This window comes from Talpa europaea, assembly GCF_964194135.1.
Source record: "Talpa europaea genome assembly, chromosome: 13".
Lineage (NCBI taxonomy): Eukaryota > Metazoa > Chordata > Mammalia > Eulipotyphla > Talpidae > Talpa > Talpa europaea.
The window spans coordinates 82,363,825-82,385,572 of record NC_140080.1 but is presented as its reverse complement, the minus strand read 5'-3'; the positions used below and the strand labels follow the sequence as shown (position 1 = coordinate 82,385,572).

The following is a 21,748-nucleotide window of genomic DNA, read 5'->3' as shown; positions in this document are numbered from 1 at the left end:
ATGAATCTATGTTCCAATAAAACTTTATTTGGCCGGTCCTGATCAAGTTTAATAGATTTTTTTTTTTTAAACGTGAGTAGTAATAACAATTCCTCTGCAATAACAATTATACATGACCTCCCGGTCAAGGTCAGCAGCTTGTTCCTTTACCACAAAAGTAAAGCCGCCCTCCGAGGACAATGGCACATGAGGAGCGGGGTACATATTTCCTTTTCTTCAATTAAAAAAAACCCAAACGCTTTATATTTACATATTTTTCCATTGAAAAACTGATCAGTGTGATTAGTTGTTTTTAAATAAGTTTCTAATGTGTTGCAAGTTTCAATGTACAAATCCTAGTTAGCGGATTAGGTTTAAGGTGCTGTTGAGGTGAGGATGAACACAGCCCAGGTCCAAGCCTGGCGAATCCCCTGCTTACAAACTGGACTGACTTTCTGGGAGGACCTCTGGGGGTGTTGGGAGAACAGCTTAACACAGGTGGCAGAAAGGGCAAAGTATTTCAGGGGACTGGATTTTGCTTTCAGAGAGAGCCTGCTGGGCGCCCACACCACCCCGGGGCTGTGTGTGAGGGCACCTCTGGGTTTGCATGCTTCAAGCTCCTGCTGGCCTAAACTATGAAGGGGCATGGCTGCTCTGAGTCCCCTCCTTTGTTGTGGGGTCCCCATGCTGGTGTCTGATTCCTAAAGGCCCTCACTATTGGCTCCCCACTTCGCAAGACCTTCCAGCCTTTCTGGATTCTTGGTCCCTAGGTCACACTTGCAAGGCTTTGCTTTAGTGCCCGCTCCTGGCCAGGGCTACATGGACGGTCAAGGGCCAGGGCGGCATCAGTGGCATGTGATGGGTCCCAGGGGGAGATCTTCTCTTCTGACACACTTGCTCTGCGGTGGCAGCACCTGTGGGAGTGTTCCTGAGGTGGGCTTGAAGAGGAGCTGTGGGTGGGGATGGGGCGGGTTGAAGGCATTCTTGGGGTTGCTGTCTTCAAACTCTCCAGTGCACAAAGTCCCCTGGGGAACGCAGGCTGTGTCTCCATCAGTGGGGGCATCAGGAAAGTGCATAGGGCATTATTCTGGAGGAGGTATGCGCATGGGCCTGGGAGAATGAGCTGTTTTACCCACGATCCCAAACTGGTCAGATCTGAAACCAAGAAGTCCGGAGTCCGGTTGGGGGGTGGGGTTTGGGGGGGAAACAGGCTTGGTGACTAGGGGGAAGGAAACCGGCTGTTTCCAAGTGCTCTGAACTTCAAGACATCGAATGGGTCAGACGGTAATGGACGGGGAAGAAACGTTCTTAGACCAAGTGTTGTGCCAGAACCACCAGGGGAAGACTTTAGGTAGTGGACAGACAGTGGCCTTGGGGCCCTGAGGCTAGAGTTCAAGGCTGGCCCATGCTGATTAAGAGTCTTATTTGCATCCCTGGCCCTCACTGACCTTCCTTATGTCTCAGTGGAGGCTGGGTGGGCCAGGGCATTTCAACACTATGCCTGCAAGATTCCTCTGCACCCAGACACCCCTGCAGGGAGGGCACTGCAGTCTAAGACTCATTTCTTCCCTGGGCACCACCCATCACGAACCTCCTCTTTGCTGGGAAAGTGACCAGTCCCCAACTAGGCTCCTGTTCAGACCCTCTCCCAGAGGTTAAAGGCTAGTTATTAAGGCAGTTTAAGAAATGGACATTCCTCTCGCTCCTCGGATCCTTCCTGTGTTCTGCTAGCGCCAAGGCAGCAGAGAAGGGCTGAAGGGGTGGTGGAGGCGCAGGGACAGGTGGCCCCTCCTGTCAGGCCCCGTTTTTCGCGGATGACCTTCCACTCGGCACCCCTCCACCCTCACCACCTCTCTTTGGAAAAGGCCTCAGTCTGCACGAGATCGCCAGGGTGCTCAGTGATGCACGCGCCGTTGAGGTCGCCCAGTTTATTGTCCGGCAGGTCTTCGGGCTTGGTGCACAGTTTCAGGGCGCGGGAGATGAACACGTCCAGGTCGAACTGGGGGCTGGCGCCCCCGTCGATGGGGGCCAGGCGGCCGGGCGGAGAGGCTGACAGGCGGTGCTCCGGGCCGTCCGGGGGCGGGCTGGCGCGCTCCGGGCCGCCCTGCGTGCTCTTGACCCACTGCGCGATCTCTAGGAAGAGGCTGGCCGGCTCCTCCTCGCGCGCGCCGGGCTCGGCCGCCACCGCGGCGCTGGGGGGCGCGCCGGCCGCCTGCTTCCAGTGCGACAGGTCCAGGATGAGCTTGGGCTCCGAGTAGTGGTGAGGCTTGTTGTCGCGCCACAGCAGCTTGTCCAGGTAGGAGGGCGACCCCACCTTGTAGTCGCAGGAGCGCCCGTAGTCGGCCTCGAAGGCGCGCTCCATGGACGAGTGTGACTGCTCCAAGAAGCGCTCGGAGCTGCTCTGCGAGTCCTTGCCCGGGTCCACCTGCACGTCCTCGGCCAGGGGCGCGGAGCCCGCGCGCGGGTCGCGCTGCACCTCGCTCACGTCCTGGCACCGATCAGGTCGCCACTCTAGGTCCGACGACAGGCTCACCGGGTACCTGCAAGGGGACAGACGTAAGGGAGATTGGATTTCCCAAGCCCAGTGGCTTCGCAGAGTGAGCTAAGCCCCCTCACCCCGTCTGCCACCCAGAAGGGGTGGTGGAGGTGCAGGGACAGGTGGTTGGATTAACCCTTGGATTAACAGGGACTGGTTGGATTAACCCTTGTGTCTCTTAGCATTCACTCAATACCCTACACACGTTTCTTGTGCGCTTACTATGTGCCCAGCACTTTTCTAGGCATCACCCAACACAACAATGAACTAAGCAACAAAATCTCTGCCCTGGTGGAACTTACTTTCTAAGGCGCACCTATGCAGAGCTCCTCAAACTTTGATGTACACACAAATCACCTGGGGGTGGGGGTGTCTTGCTACAATATGGATCTTACTAAAAAGCAGATCTTGATCCAGGAGATCTGAGATGGGGTGTGGGACTTTGCATTTGTAACAGGCTCGCAGGTGATGTTGATGCTGCTGGTCCTTAGCCCACATTTTGAGGAGCAAGGCCCTAATGAATGCTTCTCAGCTCTGCCTCAGGTTAGAATCACCTGGGGGAGTTAAAAATAAAATTCCACGCCTGCCCCACACCCCCAATTCTGATTCAACAGGTCGGGGCCTGAGGTCTGGGCGGGAGGGAGATGACCCCTTCAGTAGAGACCAGAGGTCCTTGGAATTATGCTTTCAGTCAACTGTCCTGCAGCCTCGGAGGATGAAGTCAGGTAGCAAAGAGCAAGAAGGGCAAGTGGGTAGCTGTCAACTCAGGGTGAGCGCTCCGTCCTGTGCCAGGTGCTTCCTGCAGAACCACTGACAGGGACACAGGGAGCACAGAGGCGCAGCAGTCAGCTGTTCCCAGAACAGCAGGCCCGGTGCTCACACATGGAAACTGACACAGCAAGGACAGGCAGGTTTGGCTGTGAAGGGGCAGGTGGCCAGCGGCAGTTCTATAATGTGGTTGTAAGGTGGGCACTGCTGCCTTCCCAGAGCAGGGGTCACTCCAAGAGGTGAACTCTGTCTCTTCCCATGAGGGTCCTCGAAACTGCTGAGACTTAACCTTTGATGCCACACACCACCTTGATAGCAATTGTGTGAGTTTGTAGTACAAAAGAGGATACTGGTGTTTAGGGGTTGAGCAGTTTGCCCAAAGCAACAGAGGTTTGTCATCACCCCTGTCATCCTCCCTGTGCAGGTGTGATGGGGAAGGGCAGGGGTGGACTTGTGCCAGGTTTGGAAGTGGTCAGAGTTGCTGGGCAGCAACCAAAGAACCCCTGCCATGGTTCTTCATGGCACCAATCCTATGCCACAGCCTTAGTAAGCACAGGATGGACTTTGCTGAGCTAATGCTCTGTACCCCCAAATGCTGTGGAATGGATGGGGAGAGGCTGCAGGGAACCACAGTCGAGGGCAGACTGAGCAAGGAGCAAGCAGAAGAGAGTTTCATTAATCTCTATTTGCTGACAACTCTTTTTTTTTTTTTTAAGGATGTGCTATATCTTTTTTTTTTATAATAAATTTTATTTTTATATTCCCCATACAATTGCAACCCCCCCATTCTGACCCCAATCCCTCCCCTCCCGCCCCCCACCCCCCAAAAAGTGTCTCTGGTTTATAGTTTTTTGTTGATTTTGATTTTCACTTTCTTATAGTTATTCATTTTCCTGGTCCCTTATTTAAGTTTCTAGATTCCTGCTATGAGTGAGACCATCCGGTATTTTTCTTTTTCTTTCTGGCTTATTTCGCTGAGCATGATCCCTTCCAGCGCCATCCATGTTGCTGCAAATTGCATGTGTTTATCTTTTTTGAATTATTTGCTGACAACTCTTGATAACCACAATCGACAACAAACCAACAAACCAGTCCAAAAATAGCCACAATGCACTGGCCCTCCTCCTTTGGTGCTTCATTAATCTGAAGCCCATCATCTGTCATATGACTAAAAAGGAGAAATTGCTCATCTGTCACTTATGTAACTGGCTGTCACATTCCCACAACAGCGGGGCTCCCACTTATGCCCCTGAGAACCCTAGTTGCTAAGTCCTTGACTCCTATTTCTAAACTGAGCAGCTATCAGCCTCCCCTCCAAGGATTAGCAGATGGTGCTGTCCAAATGTTTAGCTGTCTGATCTACGAACATCAAAGCAGGAAGGGACCGAATTATGTGCCTACATGGATATTGTTAAAAAAGCATATCTTTATCCAACTCTGATCCACTGGTAGTAACTTCCAGGGACACTGTTGGGCTTGAGCCCAGTTTAGCAGAAATGAGTGTTTTGATTGTTCAGCAGTATGTGATGTGGATACAGATCAGGGAAGGATCCACATGGGCTGGGTGTTAGCTGTGTGACCCACTGCCCATCTCTAACCTCTCTGAGCTGTAGCTTCCTCATGTGAGTGGCAATAGTAATAGTAGTAGTGATACTAATAATGGCTCCTCCTTTAACAGCACTCTCAGGAGGTACAAATGATGAGAATCATAGCAGAGTATTGTGTTGTGGTAAATTCTGCATTGTTTTCTTGCTTTGCATTGCTGCAATTTATTTTTCAAGGGCAAATTCCCAGCCTGCTAGAACAGCACTCCTGCAGTAGGTCCTCATTAAATGTTTTTCCAACATTGCATAGTCTGTGTTCAGTACACTCAGGTGGGGAGGAAGCCTGGTGGAGGCTGGATTGCACAAAGGACCCACACGTGCAAGACATGGCTGGTCATACTGCGAGTGCGTGGGGATAGGAGAGAGACAGGCAGGGAGCTAAGTTGTGGATTGTGCCCAGAGACAGAGGGAAGGGGCATGGAGGATCTGAGGCAGCACAGAAGTGGAAGGACAAGCATGTGGGCTCTGGATGGCAGGGCTGGGTGCCCCTGAAGCCACACCTGTCCCAGTTGGAGAGCTGGCTCTGGTTGGCGGCCATCAGCAGGATGTCGTCAATCTCATCCTCAATGCGGAAGGGGTGCTGCGAGGTGGGCTCGTCCTCGGGGCAGGAGTAAGGGCTCATGTAGGGGTGCTGCAGCGCCATCTCAGCTGTCAGACGATCCATGGGGTTAAAGGTCAGGATTTTCTCCAGAAAGTCAATGGCTGTGGGAGCAGAGCAGACAGGAAGGTCATTTGTTGCCCCTGCCAAGCTGAGAACACGTCTCCCTGCACAGTGACATTCCCAGGTGTTTGTACTTCTCTGTCTGACAAAGGGTCATAGCCGTTTCTCTCTCATAACACTCACTGCAATCCAGTGACAAGTGCAGAGCAGCGACTGCCTCTTGACTTCACAAGTGAGCAGAGGCCCAGAGGTTGCTATGGGTTACTCTACTGTAGGTTGGATTTCTCCAGAACAAGGATTGGGGTGTAGGTGGTTTATGTGGCAGTGACCCCAGGAAGCACAGGTAGGGGAGTGGGGAAGAAGCCTCCAGAAAATGTGCCAATGAGCTGGCTCCTCTTGTGGGTACCTGGGGTTCAGTCCATTGGGGTTCCCCAGGAGACAGTGTGGGGCAAACACTAGAGGTGGTTCCACTTGGTGGGAGGGAACCTGGGATGTCTCCACACTCACCCCCATTCGTCATCAATTGAGTGCTGCTGGGGTGGGCAGGGGAATCTGTCCTTCCAGGTGCTGGCAGTAAGAAGACTCAGTGAGAACCCCCCGGAGGTGAGGGTGTGGGGCAGGGCCTGACAGCCCAGGGCTCTCCTATCATCCTTGGTCCCCGAAAGTTTGACAAACAAAGGCAGGCAGGCTTGTTATTCAAAATACCAAACAGGCTGTGCTCCCCTGCTGTGTGGGGCAGTGACCACTTAGTGGCTAAGTGGGCAGTCCTGGGCAGCTAGGTCCTGGGGATGGGAAGGGACACCTGGAGGCCTTGGGCAGTGGCTCTGTGCTAAGCAGCAGGAAAGCACGTCAAGACTTCAGCTGCAGTCGGGTTTTATGGAAATGTGCTAGCTGGACAGCAGTTCTGCCAACAGGTAACGGTGCCCTTTTCCTGAGGAGGGGTGGGAGCACCCTTTGAGCTCAGCCTTGGGTTATTTCAGGGCAAGGTCCAGCCTGGAGATTTTTATTACTTCTCAGTAATAAAGGGGGCTCCTCTTTTAAATCGTGACTTGACTAATCCTGGACAGCCCCATGCAGCTGACTTTCTCCTCGGAGGGACTCTGGGTAAAACCCAGCACACACCATTTCCTTGCTCCTCACAGCGCCCTGGATCTCTTTGCAAAAAAATTCATCAATGATTCAAGAAATCAATGGATTTTGAAGGTCAGTGCCTCCCAGGAGGACACGGTGATGCTTCGTAATCTTAGACAGAAAGATCAGTTGAGTAGAGTTGCTCTGATCATCCCCCAAAGCTCCGGGAGCTTAGAGGGTGCTTCTGGGCTGCAGACTTGAAAGAGTTTCAGCCTCCCAGATCCCAGGACTGGGGAGCACTCTGGTGCGGGGGGGAGCTCTGCATGGCTGCCAAGCCTTTCCCTCCTCGGGCCTGGCCCCCCCCCCCCATCAGCCCCACCTAGTATACTGAACCCGCTGACAAGGGAACGAGAGCATTAGAGCTCTAAACACTGGCGGGCCGCCTTCTGCCTGCTCTGCTCCCCGCTCTGGCTCTGGTGAATTCTCTCACCCTCCCGTGCTTCTGACTGTACCCAGTGCTTGTATAAATAAATAAAATAAATCTTTAAAAAAAAAAAGAAATGACCCAGTGAAACTGGAAGTTGGAAAGAGCCAATACCCAGGGGCCCTGACCCCAATAAGGATAAGAATGTCCTCCAGCCGAGCCGGGCTCTACCCTCTGGGCCCCCCACTCAGCCTGTTCTCCCTTCTCCATGATTGCCGCTGTCATGTCCCAGGCAGCTGTCATGTCCCTGCAAGCCTCTGTCTGCTGGCACCAACATCCCCCAGCCTCTCTTGCACTTAGATGTGGCTGTGTGACTGGTGCCAGTGGAAGTGGGGGTGGAAGTGATGTGTGTACCCCACTTCCAGGCCTGACCCATAAAATCCTCCTGTAAGGGCCTCTGCTCTCTTCCCCTGGCTTGGTTGCCAGTTGGTGCCCAGGGGGACCCTGAAAGCTATGTGTTGAAGATGGCAGACCCTCTGACACCCAGAGCCCAGGGCAGATCCCCCAGGTTACCCCATTTTGTTGGGACTTGAGGAGTGAGTACACTGCTAGTGGGGTAAGCCTGGAGATTCCAAGTTTTTCTGCCACAGTACTAGCTTTATTTTAACTCATAAAATCACCTTACACCCCCGACCCCCAAGTCCTTTTCTCTGGGCTCAACCTCCTCGGTTGTTTTTAAGGCATTTCTAATACAATGAGGTTTCTGTGTAACCTCATCACCTTCCTGTGGCCCAGTGGATTCCAAGCTGGACTCCTCTGGTGCCCAGGGGTTCTGGGGTCAAAGGCCTGGGATAAATGGTCATTTCACAGCCTCTCTGCAGCATGGTGGGGGTGCATGACCAGGTTCTGGCCAACAGGGAGCAGAAAGAGATACACGAATTCTGGCTCATGACCTTAAGGGCAAGGGGCCCTGTGCTCCTCCCCCACCTTCCTCCAGGGGGTGAGGACAACACCCTAAGATGGCAGAACAGACTGAAGGGGCTTGGCCCCCACACAGCCTTGCAGAGCAGGCCACCCTTGTCAGGTGACTGTCTGCTTTGGGATGGTCAGATGAGCGAGAAAGAAATGTCTTGCTTCTTTCTTAAATAACAAACCTTTTTGGCGCCATCGAGAATTTGGTTGAACCTAAATTTGACCACATGGATTTGTTTCCTAAGGAAGTTTCTGGGAGGTAGGCGGCCTGGGGAGCAGATACCACCTAAGATGAAGGAGCAACAATCCCAGGCCAAGGTTAGTTCTGTTTTACTTACTCCTCACAATGACATGTGTTACTACACCCATCATATAGTTAGGGAAACTGAGGCAGAGGGAAGGCAGGAACTGTGTTCACAGCCAAACAGCCAGCCAGGTGGAACTGGTCACAGAAGCTGAATCTGGCTTTGCACGACAAAGCTCCCATCCTCTATCTACACCAGGCCCGCCAAGGGCCAAAAAGTAAAGGAAGGCAAAGGAGGACAGGGAGGAAGATGATAGGGAAAAGGAAGCAAAACTGGGGGCTAGAATATGGGGGCCAATAAGGACCGCCCTGAGGGCTCTCTGATGGGCAGACTCCAGAGGCCTGGCGGTAACCAGGGCAAATGTGTTGAGGGACGACGCCTGGTGCTTGGTCCTTTTGAAAGGAGGTGGCCTACGGAGCTCGCCTGCCCCTCCCCCGCACAGCAGAGGTGAAGCCAAGGGCCAGCTCCGGGTGCTGGCCTGCCTCGCAGGCTCGGGTACCTTCGCTGTTCACTTCGGGGAGCAGCTTGCGCAGTGGCCTCTTCACCTCCCAGGTGCTGCTGACGAAGGACGGCATCACCCTGAGCAGCTCGTCCTTGTCCTCCTCCCGGATCACAGGGATGGTCTCGAGGATGAGCTGCATCTGCTCCAGCTCGTGAGCCCCTAGGAAGGCAGACGCCAGATGGTTTAGTGTGTTGCCCAAGTGACTGGGGTGTGCGAAGGCCTGACAGTAGCATCAGGAGGCCTGGGAAGGGTGACCGAGACAAAGACACAGCACAGCGGGGACACCCTGGGCTGGGAGTCAGGGGACCAGTTTTCTGGTTTCACTTTGCCACTCACTCACTGTGTGACTGTGGGCAGGTTGCCTGCCATCTCTGGGGCTTGGCTTTGTCAGTGTCTCTGCCTCGGGCTTGGACCAGCGTGACGTAGATTAAAGTGATCACTAAAGTAATGGGAACAGCCTGAGACTCAGACTTTCCAAGCGCTTCTCCCATGTGCCCTCTGCACGTTCTTTACCAGGCTGGGAAGGAAGTGTTCTGAGGGGCAGGAAGAGCCTTACTTTGTGATTCCAAATTAGGAAGATTCCAATTAGGAGGGAAAAGTCAGGACTGACAAGTTGGGTCTGGGGTGTCTTGAGCACACTGCCTCTGTGCGCCTTCTGGCAGAGGCAGCAGGATGGATATGCCAGGTCTGCGGGAGCAGCATGGCAGCGCAGCGTGGAGAGAGGCATTCATTCATTCATTCATTCATTCATTCATGCATTCATTCTCAACAGTTCTTCACTGCGCGGCTTCTCCCTGCCAAGTATCATGCCAGAGGCTGGGTGGAAGCAGCGCTCTCACCCCGCTGCTGTTAGGCTGACCTCCGCGCTTTCCCAGCCTCATTACCTCCATCTTCCCTGGCAGCTGCCATGACCAGGTTAAGTTCTCGTCCGACTCACTCCTTCGTCCAGACGTGCCCGGACTCACCCAGCTATCCCGCCTGCTCTCCCCTTCCCTCTGGTGCCCCCAGGGTTCCAGTCTTAGAGCGTGTCCCCCGGGTCCCTTTCACCAAGGTCCCTTTCACCTCTCCCTGCACTGGGCTCTTGGAGGGGCGTTCCAGGACTATGGGAGCCCCTTGAAAGGTCCCCTTTCCAACTGAGCACAGGACTAACTGCCCCCAGCAGCAGGGAGAGAGAAGGAAGAGGCTGAAAATGTGGGGTGGGCGTTTGCAATGATGCATGTGTTGGAATGCAAGGGGTGACTTGATTTTTGGGTTCTGTGCTCCAAAGGCTACTCTTAGCCTTGCCAGTATTTTCCAAGAGATGATAATAAAGGGCTTCCAAGTGGTGCTGTGAAAGCACAGGAGTAATTTCGAGGGAAAGACGAGCACGCTTCGCGGTTAGCAAGCGTCTCTGCGCCCAGCCCTCCCCTTGCACAGAACATCAGCGGAGAAGGAGGACGGCGTGACAGCCACTCACCTGCAAAGAGCATCCTGCCTGTCAGCATCTCCGCCAGGATGCAGCCAGCGGCCCACATGTCGATGGCTTTGGTGTAGTTGTTAGGGGACAGGAGCAGGCGCGGTGAGCGGTACCACTTTGTTACCAAGCCTTCAGACAGATAACCCTGGAAGACAGAACCCCTGGTTCTGATGAGCAGCCATCTGCAGAGCGCCTCCCTCCCGTGCCTCTTCACGCGGAGACAGAGCCCCCTTCTGGACCCCTTTCACCGTACCCGTTGATCATGCAGGCGCATAACAGCGGTCTGGCTAGAGAGGCTAGAGAGGGTTGTGGAGCTCAAAGGCTCTGGTGGGGGAATCTTATGAGGTCTGGGAATTCTGTATAGAAAGAGATAAAGGATTCAAGGATCCACTATTTTTGAAGGAATGCTTTCCCACTCCACTGGCGGTAGTAAGAAGGTGGGTAACTAGGAGTCAAACCCAAGCTCATCACCTCCACCAACAGAGTAATGACGAGACACTGGACCTGCATTTATCCAGTGACCGCATTGCAGAAATAGCTGTACATTTGCAACTAGCCAGTTGTGCCGGTGCTGGTGAGGTGAATGAATGCTGGATGCCAGGCTCCGAGCCTGTGCTAAGAACAGGTAAGCCCGGCTTCCTAATGAGTGCAGGTCAGGGGTCCAGGGAAGCAGTCGTCATGACAGAGTGGACACAGCTTTGGTTGGCCTGGAGGATTCTTTTTGGGAGATCAATGCTTTAGCTGATTCCAGCTACTGTTCAATGATTTGTGCTCTGGGATGGAATCCCTCGCTGTAGCATATGGTGGAGGCTGGGGTGAGGTTGGCGGACTGTCAGGTAGACAGTAGGGGTGGGCGGGTGAGCGGGCATGGGCAGGGCAAGCTGTCTGCAGGATGGCAGGCCCCGTGTAAGGCTCTCTGCTCTGAGGACACGGGCACCGCAGCTCCCCGGGGCCACACTCTGCGCAAGAGGAGAGTGGAGTTGCCCCTCCCCGAGTGTCCCTGTGCCGCTGCCCCCTGTCCTGTGGTGTTCCTATTCAGGTGGGTCCAGAGGCACCCCTGGGAGGCATTTACTATGGTTTCCTGTCTAGACCTTATAGTAGGCGCCTTCAGGCCTTGTTCAGCCGTTGCTCCAACCCATTTTGTTACCTTTCAGATTCAGGTACAGCCAACTTTGAAAGCTTCCAAGGTGTTTGGGAAATAATCTAGCAGCAGCTGCCCCAGGAAGAGGATTATTAGGGGACCCCAAATGCAGAGGGAAGAAAGTATAATGAAAGCTCTGTGCGTTCTCTTTGCAGAGGGAGCAGGGGAGCCCACACTCAGCCCGGCTCTCTGCCAGGGAGCTCAGAGAAGCCTTGTTCAGACTCACCCCAGAGTGGGGCACTCATGGCCGCTCCAGCGGCTGGCACCTGGGGGTCGGGGAGGTCCAGTAGTATTCGGCCTGCCCTCTCCATGACTCTGCCCATCCTGAGTCTGGTTGTTTGTGTCTGGGAGTCAGGAGGTTGGGGAGAAGGTGTGACTCCATAAACCTTCTACTCACCCTTTACTGGCAATGTGCTCCTGGACCCTCGCAGGGATGGGGTGAATTTAAATGCAGACAACATTTAAAGTCCAGTCAGCTGTAGCCCTGTGCTCCTGTTGTTGGTGGTGGTATGGGTGTTGCTGGGGGTTGTTGTTGGGGGTGCGGTAATGGTGGCCTTGGTGGGGATATTGTTGTTATTGTCAATGTTGTTGGGGGTGTTGGGGGATGCGGTGGTGTTAGTGCTTGTGTTATTGGCATTGGTGGAGGTGTGTTGGTGCTGGTGTTATTGGGGGTGTTGGTGCGGGGGTTTTGGTGGGGAGATGACAGAGTGGGAAGGGTTGTTTCTTGCCTCCCACTAAATGGCTGTTCTAGGCCAGGGTTGGCGGGGCTCAGACAGGCTCACTGTCTGGATCAGAAGTATCTGGCTTGTATCCCAAAGCCCAACACATGTCTCCTCTATGTGACAAAAAGGAGGATGGATAAGATCTTCAAAGAGCAAGTAACAAGGTTAGAGATGAAATGTTCACTATGCAACGATGATTACGATCAGTACTTATGCAGGGTTTGCTCTGTGCTGGGCACTGTGTTCACACTTCCCATGAATCCACTCAGGCATCCTTCCATCAGCCTTTGTGTGCAGGCTCTTCGAGCGGCAGTAACGTGGCTTGCCCAAGGTCACAAGGCTGGGAGTGGTGGAGGGTGTCCAGCCCACAGCCATACTAGAGTATGTCCGCTGCTGACCTCCACCGTCCTGCGTGCGCCACAGTGGACGGTAAGCAGCCAGGAGCAGGCAGGGAAATTTGCACAGAATGTGGATGGGAGATATTTTGTCCTGAGGTGGGTTGGCAAAGGCTTCATGGAGGTGAGGTCTGAGTTGGTCTTAATGGAAGGGGACACCTTAGAGAGCTGGACTGGAGGACATTCAAGGTAGAGGTGGTGCTAGGAAGCCAGAGTGAGTGAAGTCAGGGGGGTAGGAATGTGCTTAGGGGACAGAGAGATGCCTGAGCATACAGACAAAGGGAAGGGGTTGTGAGTCAGTGGTCCCGAAGAACCCCCTGCAGCAGAATCAGGGAAAGTGCTTGTGAAAAGTGCAAACTACCCAAATTTACGGGTGTGGAGGCCTCTGACCTTCATCTTGAAGGAGCTTGTTCCTATACCCGCTCCCAGTTTGAGGAGCCCAGGAAGAACACAGGAGTTTGGAGAGTTGCCCAGTGGGGAAGGAGGGGTGGTAGGGAGCCCGGGATGAGGAAGGGCCACCTGCCTCTCTGCTTTTCTCCTTAGTCCAGGGCAGGCCTGCATCTGTGGGGAGCCCTGCTGATTCCTCCTAGTGGGTGGGGTGTGCCTGGAACAAAGTGATTGCAGGCTCTGCACTCCTCGTCACTCCTGCCTGGAGACGCTTGCAAGCTGGACTGGCAGCAAACACGCTGCTGTTCTCTGGACAACAGGGGTTCGTGGGCTCAGGAAGGCCTTGGGAAGGCCCCTGGGCAGCATGTGTCCTTGGAAGGGAGTAGGATGCCCAGATGCACCCCTGCCCAAAGTTGGAGGAATTAGGTCAAGGGCAAAGGAAAGCGGGCTATGGAGAAGTGACATTCAGCCTTCGGCGCAAGTGGGGCTATTGTGTAGATGCTGCGATCTTGCGGAGGGGCAAGTCCCCGGGAACCCTCCTGCTGCACGTGTCCTGGCGTCAACGGCATGTCACAGAGAAAGGGAAAGGCCAGGCATGTTTAGTCTGCACAACGTGGGCACTGGGCTTCTGAGAGTTGCCTGCAGGCTTCTGCAAGGCTGTCGGGTGGACGGGGACTGAGCTTGTTCTTGGAGGCTCTGGGCACAGAGGAGAGCCAAAGAAGGAGCAGGATTCTGTGCCTGTGGTGATGGCTCACACTCACCGACTACTCAAACTGCTCTACCTTATGCTGATTAACTCATTTCATCCTCACAACGCCGTGAGGTAGGAATTCTCATTATAGTAATTTTCCAGTAAGGAAATGGAGGCACAGCAAGGGTTAGCAACCCCTCCAGGGTCACACAGGCTTAAATGGCGTAAGTGGGACGCAGCTCCAGGCGGTGCAACACAGCACCTTGCGTCTAAATAGGAGGCTCAGCTGCCTTTCACCACAGAGCCCTCTAAAGCCACCAGGGCTGTCCAAGAGGGGACTGGGCTCTCAGACAGGCAGACACATCCAAGCACAGACTGGATCACCTCATGGAGAGATCTGCCAACACCACCTCCCCTCCTGGGAGGTGCCTCAGAGCCCAGGATCATAAATCTTGGCATGCACTCCAAGACTGGAGCACCCAACTGATTTAATGCAGATTTCATTTCACCAGGGAACAAGGTGACGCCAGTGTGCAGGCCACAGCACCGCACTTGCGCCAGCAACGCCCAAGGTGGTCTTTACTATCCTGCACTGTCCTGAAGGTTTGTGATTTGCCTTGTTCACAGTCCAGGCAGTTTTCTCCACCTGAACAGGAGCCTGACCTATAACAGGGGTTAATTCTTTGTGTTACAGACACTCATCAAAAGCTCACTTAGAAAAGCAACACCCTCCCAGAGGCCCAGTTTAAGCAGAAATAATATGGCCTCCCTCAGCAGTCTTCTCCCTCTGAAGGTATAATTCCTGTCTGTGCCAATATCTGTATCAGGCATTTTAGAAGCCTTTTTAAAAAAGAAATAACACCACAGCCAAATAGCCTTTCTCATTGCTGACTCCAAGCTCATTCTATTAAACTCATTTCCATGAAAATACGCAGCAGGGAATCTCTCAAGCTGAGGGAAGGAACACAATCTTAAAAGCCCAGCACACTCCACAATCTTGGGCAAGTCATTGGTACATTCCACTTATGCAGCTGAAACACACACGGTGAAGAAAGAGTACAGTTAAATGAGCTGTGCTGGGTTTTCAGTAAATTTTCAGACAGCCTAAATGCTGCTAATGCTGCCCCCTTCCCCAGGGTTACCTCTTCCCCAGCCCATGCTCCTGGGGATCCTGTCCAGTGAAACCCACCCACTTGTCCCTGGTTTCCATGGAAATCAACCAAAAGCTCAGTTAAGTTCCTATAGCCTACAGATTCCATGTGTTCACTTTTAACTTTAAAAAATGATGATAGAACAGCTTTTTAAAAAATAATTTACTGTCATCCCTTGGTATCCAGGGGGACTGGTTCCAAGCGCCCCACCCCCATGAGCCATGAGAATATTAATCCAAAGTCCCTTATACAGAATGGCAAAGTATTGCATGTAACCTCCACACAGCCTCCCACAAGCTTTAAATCATCGCTGGATTACTGATCGCCTCTAGTACCATGTGCATGCTATGCAAATAGTTGTTACATGGCATTGTCTGGCAGTGATGCCAAGGAAAGAAGTCTGTCTTTGCTCAGGACAGAATAAGCACCACAGGCCTGACTGTGCAGTATGGGTTTTCTCTGTGGTTGGTTGAATCAGGCCACATGAGACTTGGGGATACAGTGGAATGGTTAGATTTTTAATTGTGATAAAATAGGCATAATATAAAATTCACCATCTTAAGTGTACAGTTTAGTGGCATTAAGTACATTCATATTGTTGTGTAATCATCACCACATCTGTCTCCAGACTCTTCATCTTGCAAGACGGAGGCTGTACCCATGAAACAAGTCCCCAGGACCCCAACCCCTCCCCAGTAGCCACCCTCTGCTTTCTGTCTCAATGAATTTGCTACTCCAGGTTGCTGGCATAAGTGAGTCATATGGTACATGTCGACTTGTGACCGGTTTATTTCACTCAGCATAAATATACTTCCTCTTTCTTTTAAAAAGCAGGAAAGTGGAAGTGATGGAGTTGGCCCTTTTTTTTTTTTTAAAGCTCTTTCTTGAAATGAGGTTGTTTTCTATTTCAACTAGAGCACACATTCACAGATGAGAGCTTTGGATATTATCCTCAGGGGATCCAATCTGGAGCTCTGCATTCCTTTACAGTTCAAAGTCATGGCAGAATGGTTTGCTTGTTAGGAGATGCAACAGGATCACCAGCACTGTTACCACCATCCTTGCCAGGACCTGGTGTTGGATGGTTAGAGACATGAATAAAGGAAGGCTCTGGCCTCAGTTTCCCCATCTGTTTGAGCTGGCGCTCTCCAAGTTTCCCTCTGTGGGGCACTAGTGTCCAAGGATACGGCACCACACCAACGGCCATCCTTTAAGTGAAAGGCCCTGCTGGGCCACAGTGATTAATTTTTAATGGGCTGCTCTGTGAGCAAGTGGCTCTTTTTAGGAAGATGCATTAACTGCCAGGACATAAATAGACATTTGTCTCGCTAACTCTGGCACCAAGAAATCTGGAGGCACCCTGGAGAGGCAGGTCACAAAACTGCTACATATCAGAAGCTCCTGGGCAACTTAAGAAAATCCCCATGCTCAGACCACCCGCCTAACCAATTACATCTGAGTCTCTGTGAGTGGGAGCCAGGCATTGGCCATTTTTTTAAAAATTATTTTATATATTTTTTACATCATTTTTCATTTTTGCACAATGTATGCATTTTCATCTTGGTTATAGTCCCCATACAATTCCCACCCCTCTTATTTTGACCCTAATCCCTTCTCCCCTCCACCCCCGCAGTGTGTCTCTGGTTTATAGGTGCTTGTTGATTTTGATTTTTTCTTTATTATAATTAGTTTTTTTCCTGGTCCCTTATTTAAGTTTTCTAAATTCCTGTTATGCGTGAGACCATCCAGTATTTTTCTTTTTCTTTCTGGCTTATTTCGCTGAGCATGATCCCTTCCAGCTCCATCCATGTTGCTGCAAATTGCATGTGTTTATCTTTTTTGAATGCTGAGTAATATTCCATGGTGTATATGGGCCACATCTTCTTGATCCAGTCATCTATTTTTGGGCATTTGGGTTGTCTCCATAGCTTAGCTATTGTAAATAGTGCTGCTGTAAACATAGGGGTACAGGTGCCCTTTGGAATTAATGATTCTGTGTCCTTTGGGTAAATACCTAGGAGTGGAAATGCTGGGTCATATGGAAGCTCCATCTTTAGCAGGTTGAGGAATCTCCACACAGCTTCCACCAGCAGTGCAGGAGAGCTCCTTTTCCTCTGCATCCTCGCCAGCATTTGTTGTAGTTTTTTTAATCTGTGCCATTCTCACTGGTGTAAGATGGTATCTCATTGTAGTTTTGATTTGCATTTCCTTGGCCATTTTTAAATCTCCCTAGGTAACCCCAACATGCAGCCATATTTGAGAGCCAGTGTCCTAAAATTCTCTGGCTCACTGGTTTTGGAAGGGTGATACTTTCACGGCCCCCAGTTAGTTCAGGCTTCTGTTTCCAGCTCCGCTCAAGATGCGATGAATCCTGAGTAGCCACAGGGGTCTTCCCCAGAGGCTGACTCATGGGAAATAAAAACTTACTGGCAAATAATCAATAACAATAAAGCTGCCATTTGCTGGGAACTTAATGATATGCAAGGCACTGTGCCAAGTGCTGCTTTATTATTAGTGCATTTAATTATCAGAACGAGCCTACGAACAAAGGATAGAGAGGCGAACAACCTGCCCAAGGGCAAATTAGCTAGTAACTGGCAGAGCTGTGAGCAAAACGGTCCCTGTGATCCGGGACCATGCATTTTAGTAGGAAAGACAGCGGAAGGTATTAGTGCATAACGCGTCTGGTGCAGATAGTGACAGGAGTTAAAATAAAGAGGGGAAGCAGAGCTGATGGTTTGGGTGGGTGATCTGGGGGGGCCTCTGAGATAAGGTGGCATTGCGCAGAGACCAGCGAAAATCAAGGGAGTGACCCCAGTGGCCGTGTGGGTGAAGAACTTCAGAGAGGTTGGCCTCTGAGCCCCAGTGTCCCCTCCTTGTCCCCAAATGAGGCTACACTCACCTTTCTCCTCCCACAGAGCCAACCTTCACTCTGCTCCCTCATTAATATCCAGGTATAAATAGCTGAGAACATCTTACAGGGGGAGGAACTAACACTTGCTGACTACCCATCACGCACAAGGGATTTTGCCAGCTCTGGCTCAGCTGACATCATCACAACCCTGTAAGACAAGTATTTATTTTTCCATTTTCTATCTGGGGAAATTATTGCAGGTCCCCTACCCACCTTGGTTTGGCTAACCTGGCAAGCCTTTGTGTTCCTTCACCCCCTCACCTCTAAATTTACAACTTGAGTAGGGGAGTCCCTACTGGGGGACTGATCTCTCTGCGGTGAGCAGAGCTGGTGCTCACTTAAATAGGCTGCATGAATGGAATAAAAACCTTCAGCTAAAGGAATGACTGATAGGCCCATGCGGGATTTCAGAAACGGCCACCACTAGTCCAGAGGAGATTATCTGGCACTGTGGTGGCCCTGGGAGAATCACAGGCCACAGGACAAGCCTCTAAGATCAAGACAGCTCTCTGAAATCTAGGGGCTTTCTCCGAGGTGGGGTGTGGCTATAGAATCTATTTGGCATTATCTTGATGCACCATTGTGGTAACTTGGGGCTAATCTTGCCCAGGGCCAATCTGGAGGTCAGGCCTGGTGTCTATGGCACCCCCTCCCTCTCTACTCCTCCAAAGAAAGACTATGGATCCCAAAGAACTTCTGAATAATGTACATACTAATCACGAGTATTTGCCAGGTGCTGTCCATAGGCGAGGGAGCAGCTGAGCTCGCCCTGTTTCTTCACGTGATTATGGGGTGGGGAAGTCTACAACACAATGTCTGCAAGTCCCCCAGGAGACAGTTCAGTCCCCAAAGTTCCTCTGCTCCCACACCATCCCCCTAACCAGAGGACCAGAATTCCACCCACCCACCATTCAGCAAAACATGTTCTGAAGAATAAAAGGACCTCCCTTGGGTGTCCCCTGCTCAGAAGGCTCAGGGGTACAAGCCACCAAGTTGCTGAAGATGACTAAGATGGAATCAATAGATTAAGAAAAGTACAGAAAGTACGTTTCTCTACACGTCATTGTCTTGCATTTTCCTATTGATGCAGGGTCAGGTGTAACTTAGAAGGGTGTGGCAGGTGTTAGAGGTTCCAGGTGGCTTAATTACACAATGGCACTGGGAGGGGCTGGCACTGGGCCCAAGAGAGCTTACCAAGAGTTAGCGTCCCACTCTCACAGGGCAGGGGCAGATTCCCGATGAAGGCCAGGAGTCTGGGAAAGAGGCACTGGTCCTTGTGGGGCCCTGCAGTGGGAAGCCTCTGGACCAGGGCCTGTGGACACAGCTGCCTACAGACAGTGGTAGAAGGAGGCAGGCAATCCCTGCTACCTCTGACCTTAGCTGGCTGCCTCTCCTGGAGTTGGCAATCGTACCTAGAGTCACTGCCTTTCGTTAAAGCAGTTTTTCTGAAATGGGTTCATGTCGCAAAGATACTAATGGGGGAGGTAAAGGTGAGTGGACAAACACCCTTGGGACAGGTTGGCAGCCACCAACATGTTTACTTATACAGACCCAGGGCCTCCTAGACCCTGATTTAGGATGCAAGGCTCCCACACGTCTGGTCCCCAAAGTTCCTCTGCTCACACACACGTCTGTGTCCACCTAACAATATTTTTTCCCCGGGAGACCCAATGTTTCTCTGGGGACAGTGACCTGTTTGGCCCACTGTCTTCTGTTAGATCAGCCAGGCTGTGTGTCATTAAGGCTCAGCTGAAGCTGCTCTGTCGGTCACAAGCTTCCCCGCTGATCTCTGAGGCCCCTGTGGGCAGGGTATTTGGACCTAATGTGTCTTCTGGGGCCTGGAGGCTTGACGAAGCTGAAGACTACAAAAGCCTTTAGCAAAGTCAGTTACCCTCAATTTAGAGGCTCCGGTCCAGAGAATAAGAAACAGGGACATTTGGGCAGAGGAAGGGCATCTGGGCAAGGTAGGTAGGGCGGTAAGAAGCTCTGAGGCCCCCTCGCACCAGGCAAGGCTGCAGAGATAGAGGGGGCTGCAGGGATAGAGAGGAGCATGACAGAAAGGCCCGGAGACCAGCCCCAACCCCTTCCAGTGCTGCTTCTGTCGAGGTGGAACTCAGCTCTTGGCTCAGTAACCCTTTTCCACCTTCACAGTGAGAAAGGTCTTCTTTCCCCAGGGGCTGGATAGCTTTTCCAGATTACATGATGAATCAGAGACTATCTATCTCTCTGAAAACACTTCTCTTCCTAGAAAAACTGCAGGTCCCCCGCCTGTGTCCTGCTTTTGAAGTCCCCACACACTGAGAAGTTGCTCGGGTCACCTGCTCCTGGGGTCCTGGCCCCCATTCAGAGACTTTGTTGACAGGCATTTCTTAGATGTTTCCCGTGGGTCTGGCTCTGGATGGGGGCTCTGAGCAGAGGACTGTCTTTGGGGCGCTTACAACCCAATTCTGGGCAGTGAGTTTGCTGTTTGTTTCAATGCAAAGACAGTCATTCCAACAGGGACTGTCAGCGCCAGTCACTCTGAGAAGGGCAGCGCAGAAAGGGGGTCGGGGTGGATCCAAGGGTGGGAGCACCTCCTAAAATATGAAATTGTGAACACAAGACTAGGTATCAAAGTGAATATTCTGAATCTGAAAACTGCAGCAAATTTTAAAAAGCTGCCAAATACCACAAACATCACAAAATTCATAAACATAACATGTTTACTAATTGGCTGCTTGACAAACTGCAGGCAGCAAACATGTGAACGTGCTGAAGCAGCTCTGATCCTCTCTTCTGTGACAATTTTGCAATAGAAGGTTTCACAGAATTTAAAGCTAATTCGGTCTTTGAAAAGAGAATTGAAAATATAATTCAAAAATTGGAAAGATTTCCTCTAATATGATTGCTATTTTAGAAGTTCTTCTCACCGTCAAAACTAGTTATTGAATGGATAGTGGGGGATTATTGGTGTTTTGGTGGTAACATATATTTGAAGAGGTGTGAACCTCTACCCCGAAATCATATACAGAGTGTATGCGATTACTTCAATAAGAAATAATTTCATAAAAAATAAAAATATTTTAAAGACATTTTATAAAAATAAACACAAAAAAATGAAAATAGTTATTGGTAATGCCATATAAATTTTCAAGATTATTGTCAAATTGGGGGAAAACCCTAGTAATTATTCTTTTCTATATGAGTTGTTAGGTTTGTGGGTATTTCCAGTTTTCTTACATGGTGACTAAACTTCTCTTCTTTGAATTAATGACATTTATTAACCAGGCTACCCATGATGTCCTAGTTGTAGTCGTGTATTAGGAGATGTAGGGAGTCTGTGTTTTCACTGGGTTGAGATATTCTATGTGTTAACTGGGTGGCCCTTGGGCTCCTATAAGTCATTCCTGTGGCTAGAGAGCTGTCAATAATTAACCTGTACATAGAAGTAAGCGTAAATCACATATCATATCCCACTAAACCTAACCTCCCTTAGATCTGCCAAATACCAGGTCATGCCAACACCATCATGAGGGAAATATGGTAGAAGACACGCCAGCATGGTAACAGATCACACTACCTGGCTCTTTGCTCTCCTAGTATCTCAATTTGCAAATATTACAAAAATACGTAACCATTTCAACACACGGTTGGGTCCCTCCCAGGGGTGTACAAGGGAGGGGCCCTGAGGTTGAGCCTCATAAACTTTAAGGTCAAGTAGACTCTGACCAGGAGTAAAGAGGGTCCATGAAGAGGTTAGGATGGAGGAGGACAGGGAGGCATCTTGTCAGGATTTGCAAGTTGGAAAGTTGGTCTATATTCTAGGAAACTTCTTTGAAGTGAACCATGGTGGGGCCCATCTTCTCATGGGCTGAGGTGGACTGTCTGGAGAGACTGTGAAGAGGCCCTGGGGCGAGGGAGTGTGTATGCAGCACTGTTCACAACAGCTAAATCATGGAAACAACCTAAATGCCCCAAAACAGATGACTGGATCAAGAAGATGTGGTACATATACACAATGGAATTTTATGCAGCAATCAAAAAAGATAAACTCATGCCATTTGCAGCAACATGGATAGAACTGGAAGGG

At 51.1% G+C, this 21,748-nt stretch overlaps 1 protein-coding gene across 1 annotated transcript in view; it reads right to left on the bottom strand.

The window, feature by feature from the left end:
• Positions 1–1,822: 1,822 nt before the first annotated feature.
• Positions 1,823–21,748, bottom strand: part of MAPK4 (mitogen-activated protein kinase 4) — a gene marked incomplete at its 3' end in the record, with an annotated part of 34,939 nt that continues 15,013 nt past the window's right edge. Inside the window, exons 2-5 of the mRNA XM_084252207.1 lie at positions 10,279–10,423; positions 8,820–8,981; positions 5,388–5,589; positions 1,823–2,519 (exon numbers count right to left, since the gene is read on the bottom strand). Coding sequence (XP_084108333.1) covers positions 1,823–2,519; positions 5,388–5,589; positions 8,820–8,981; positions 10,279–10,423 — 1,206 coding nt within the window. The remainder of the gene's footprint in view (positions 2,520–5,387; positions 5,590–8,819; positions 8,982–10,278; positions 10,424–21,748) is intronic.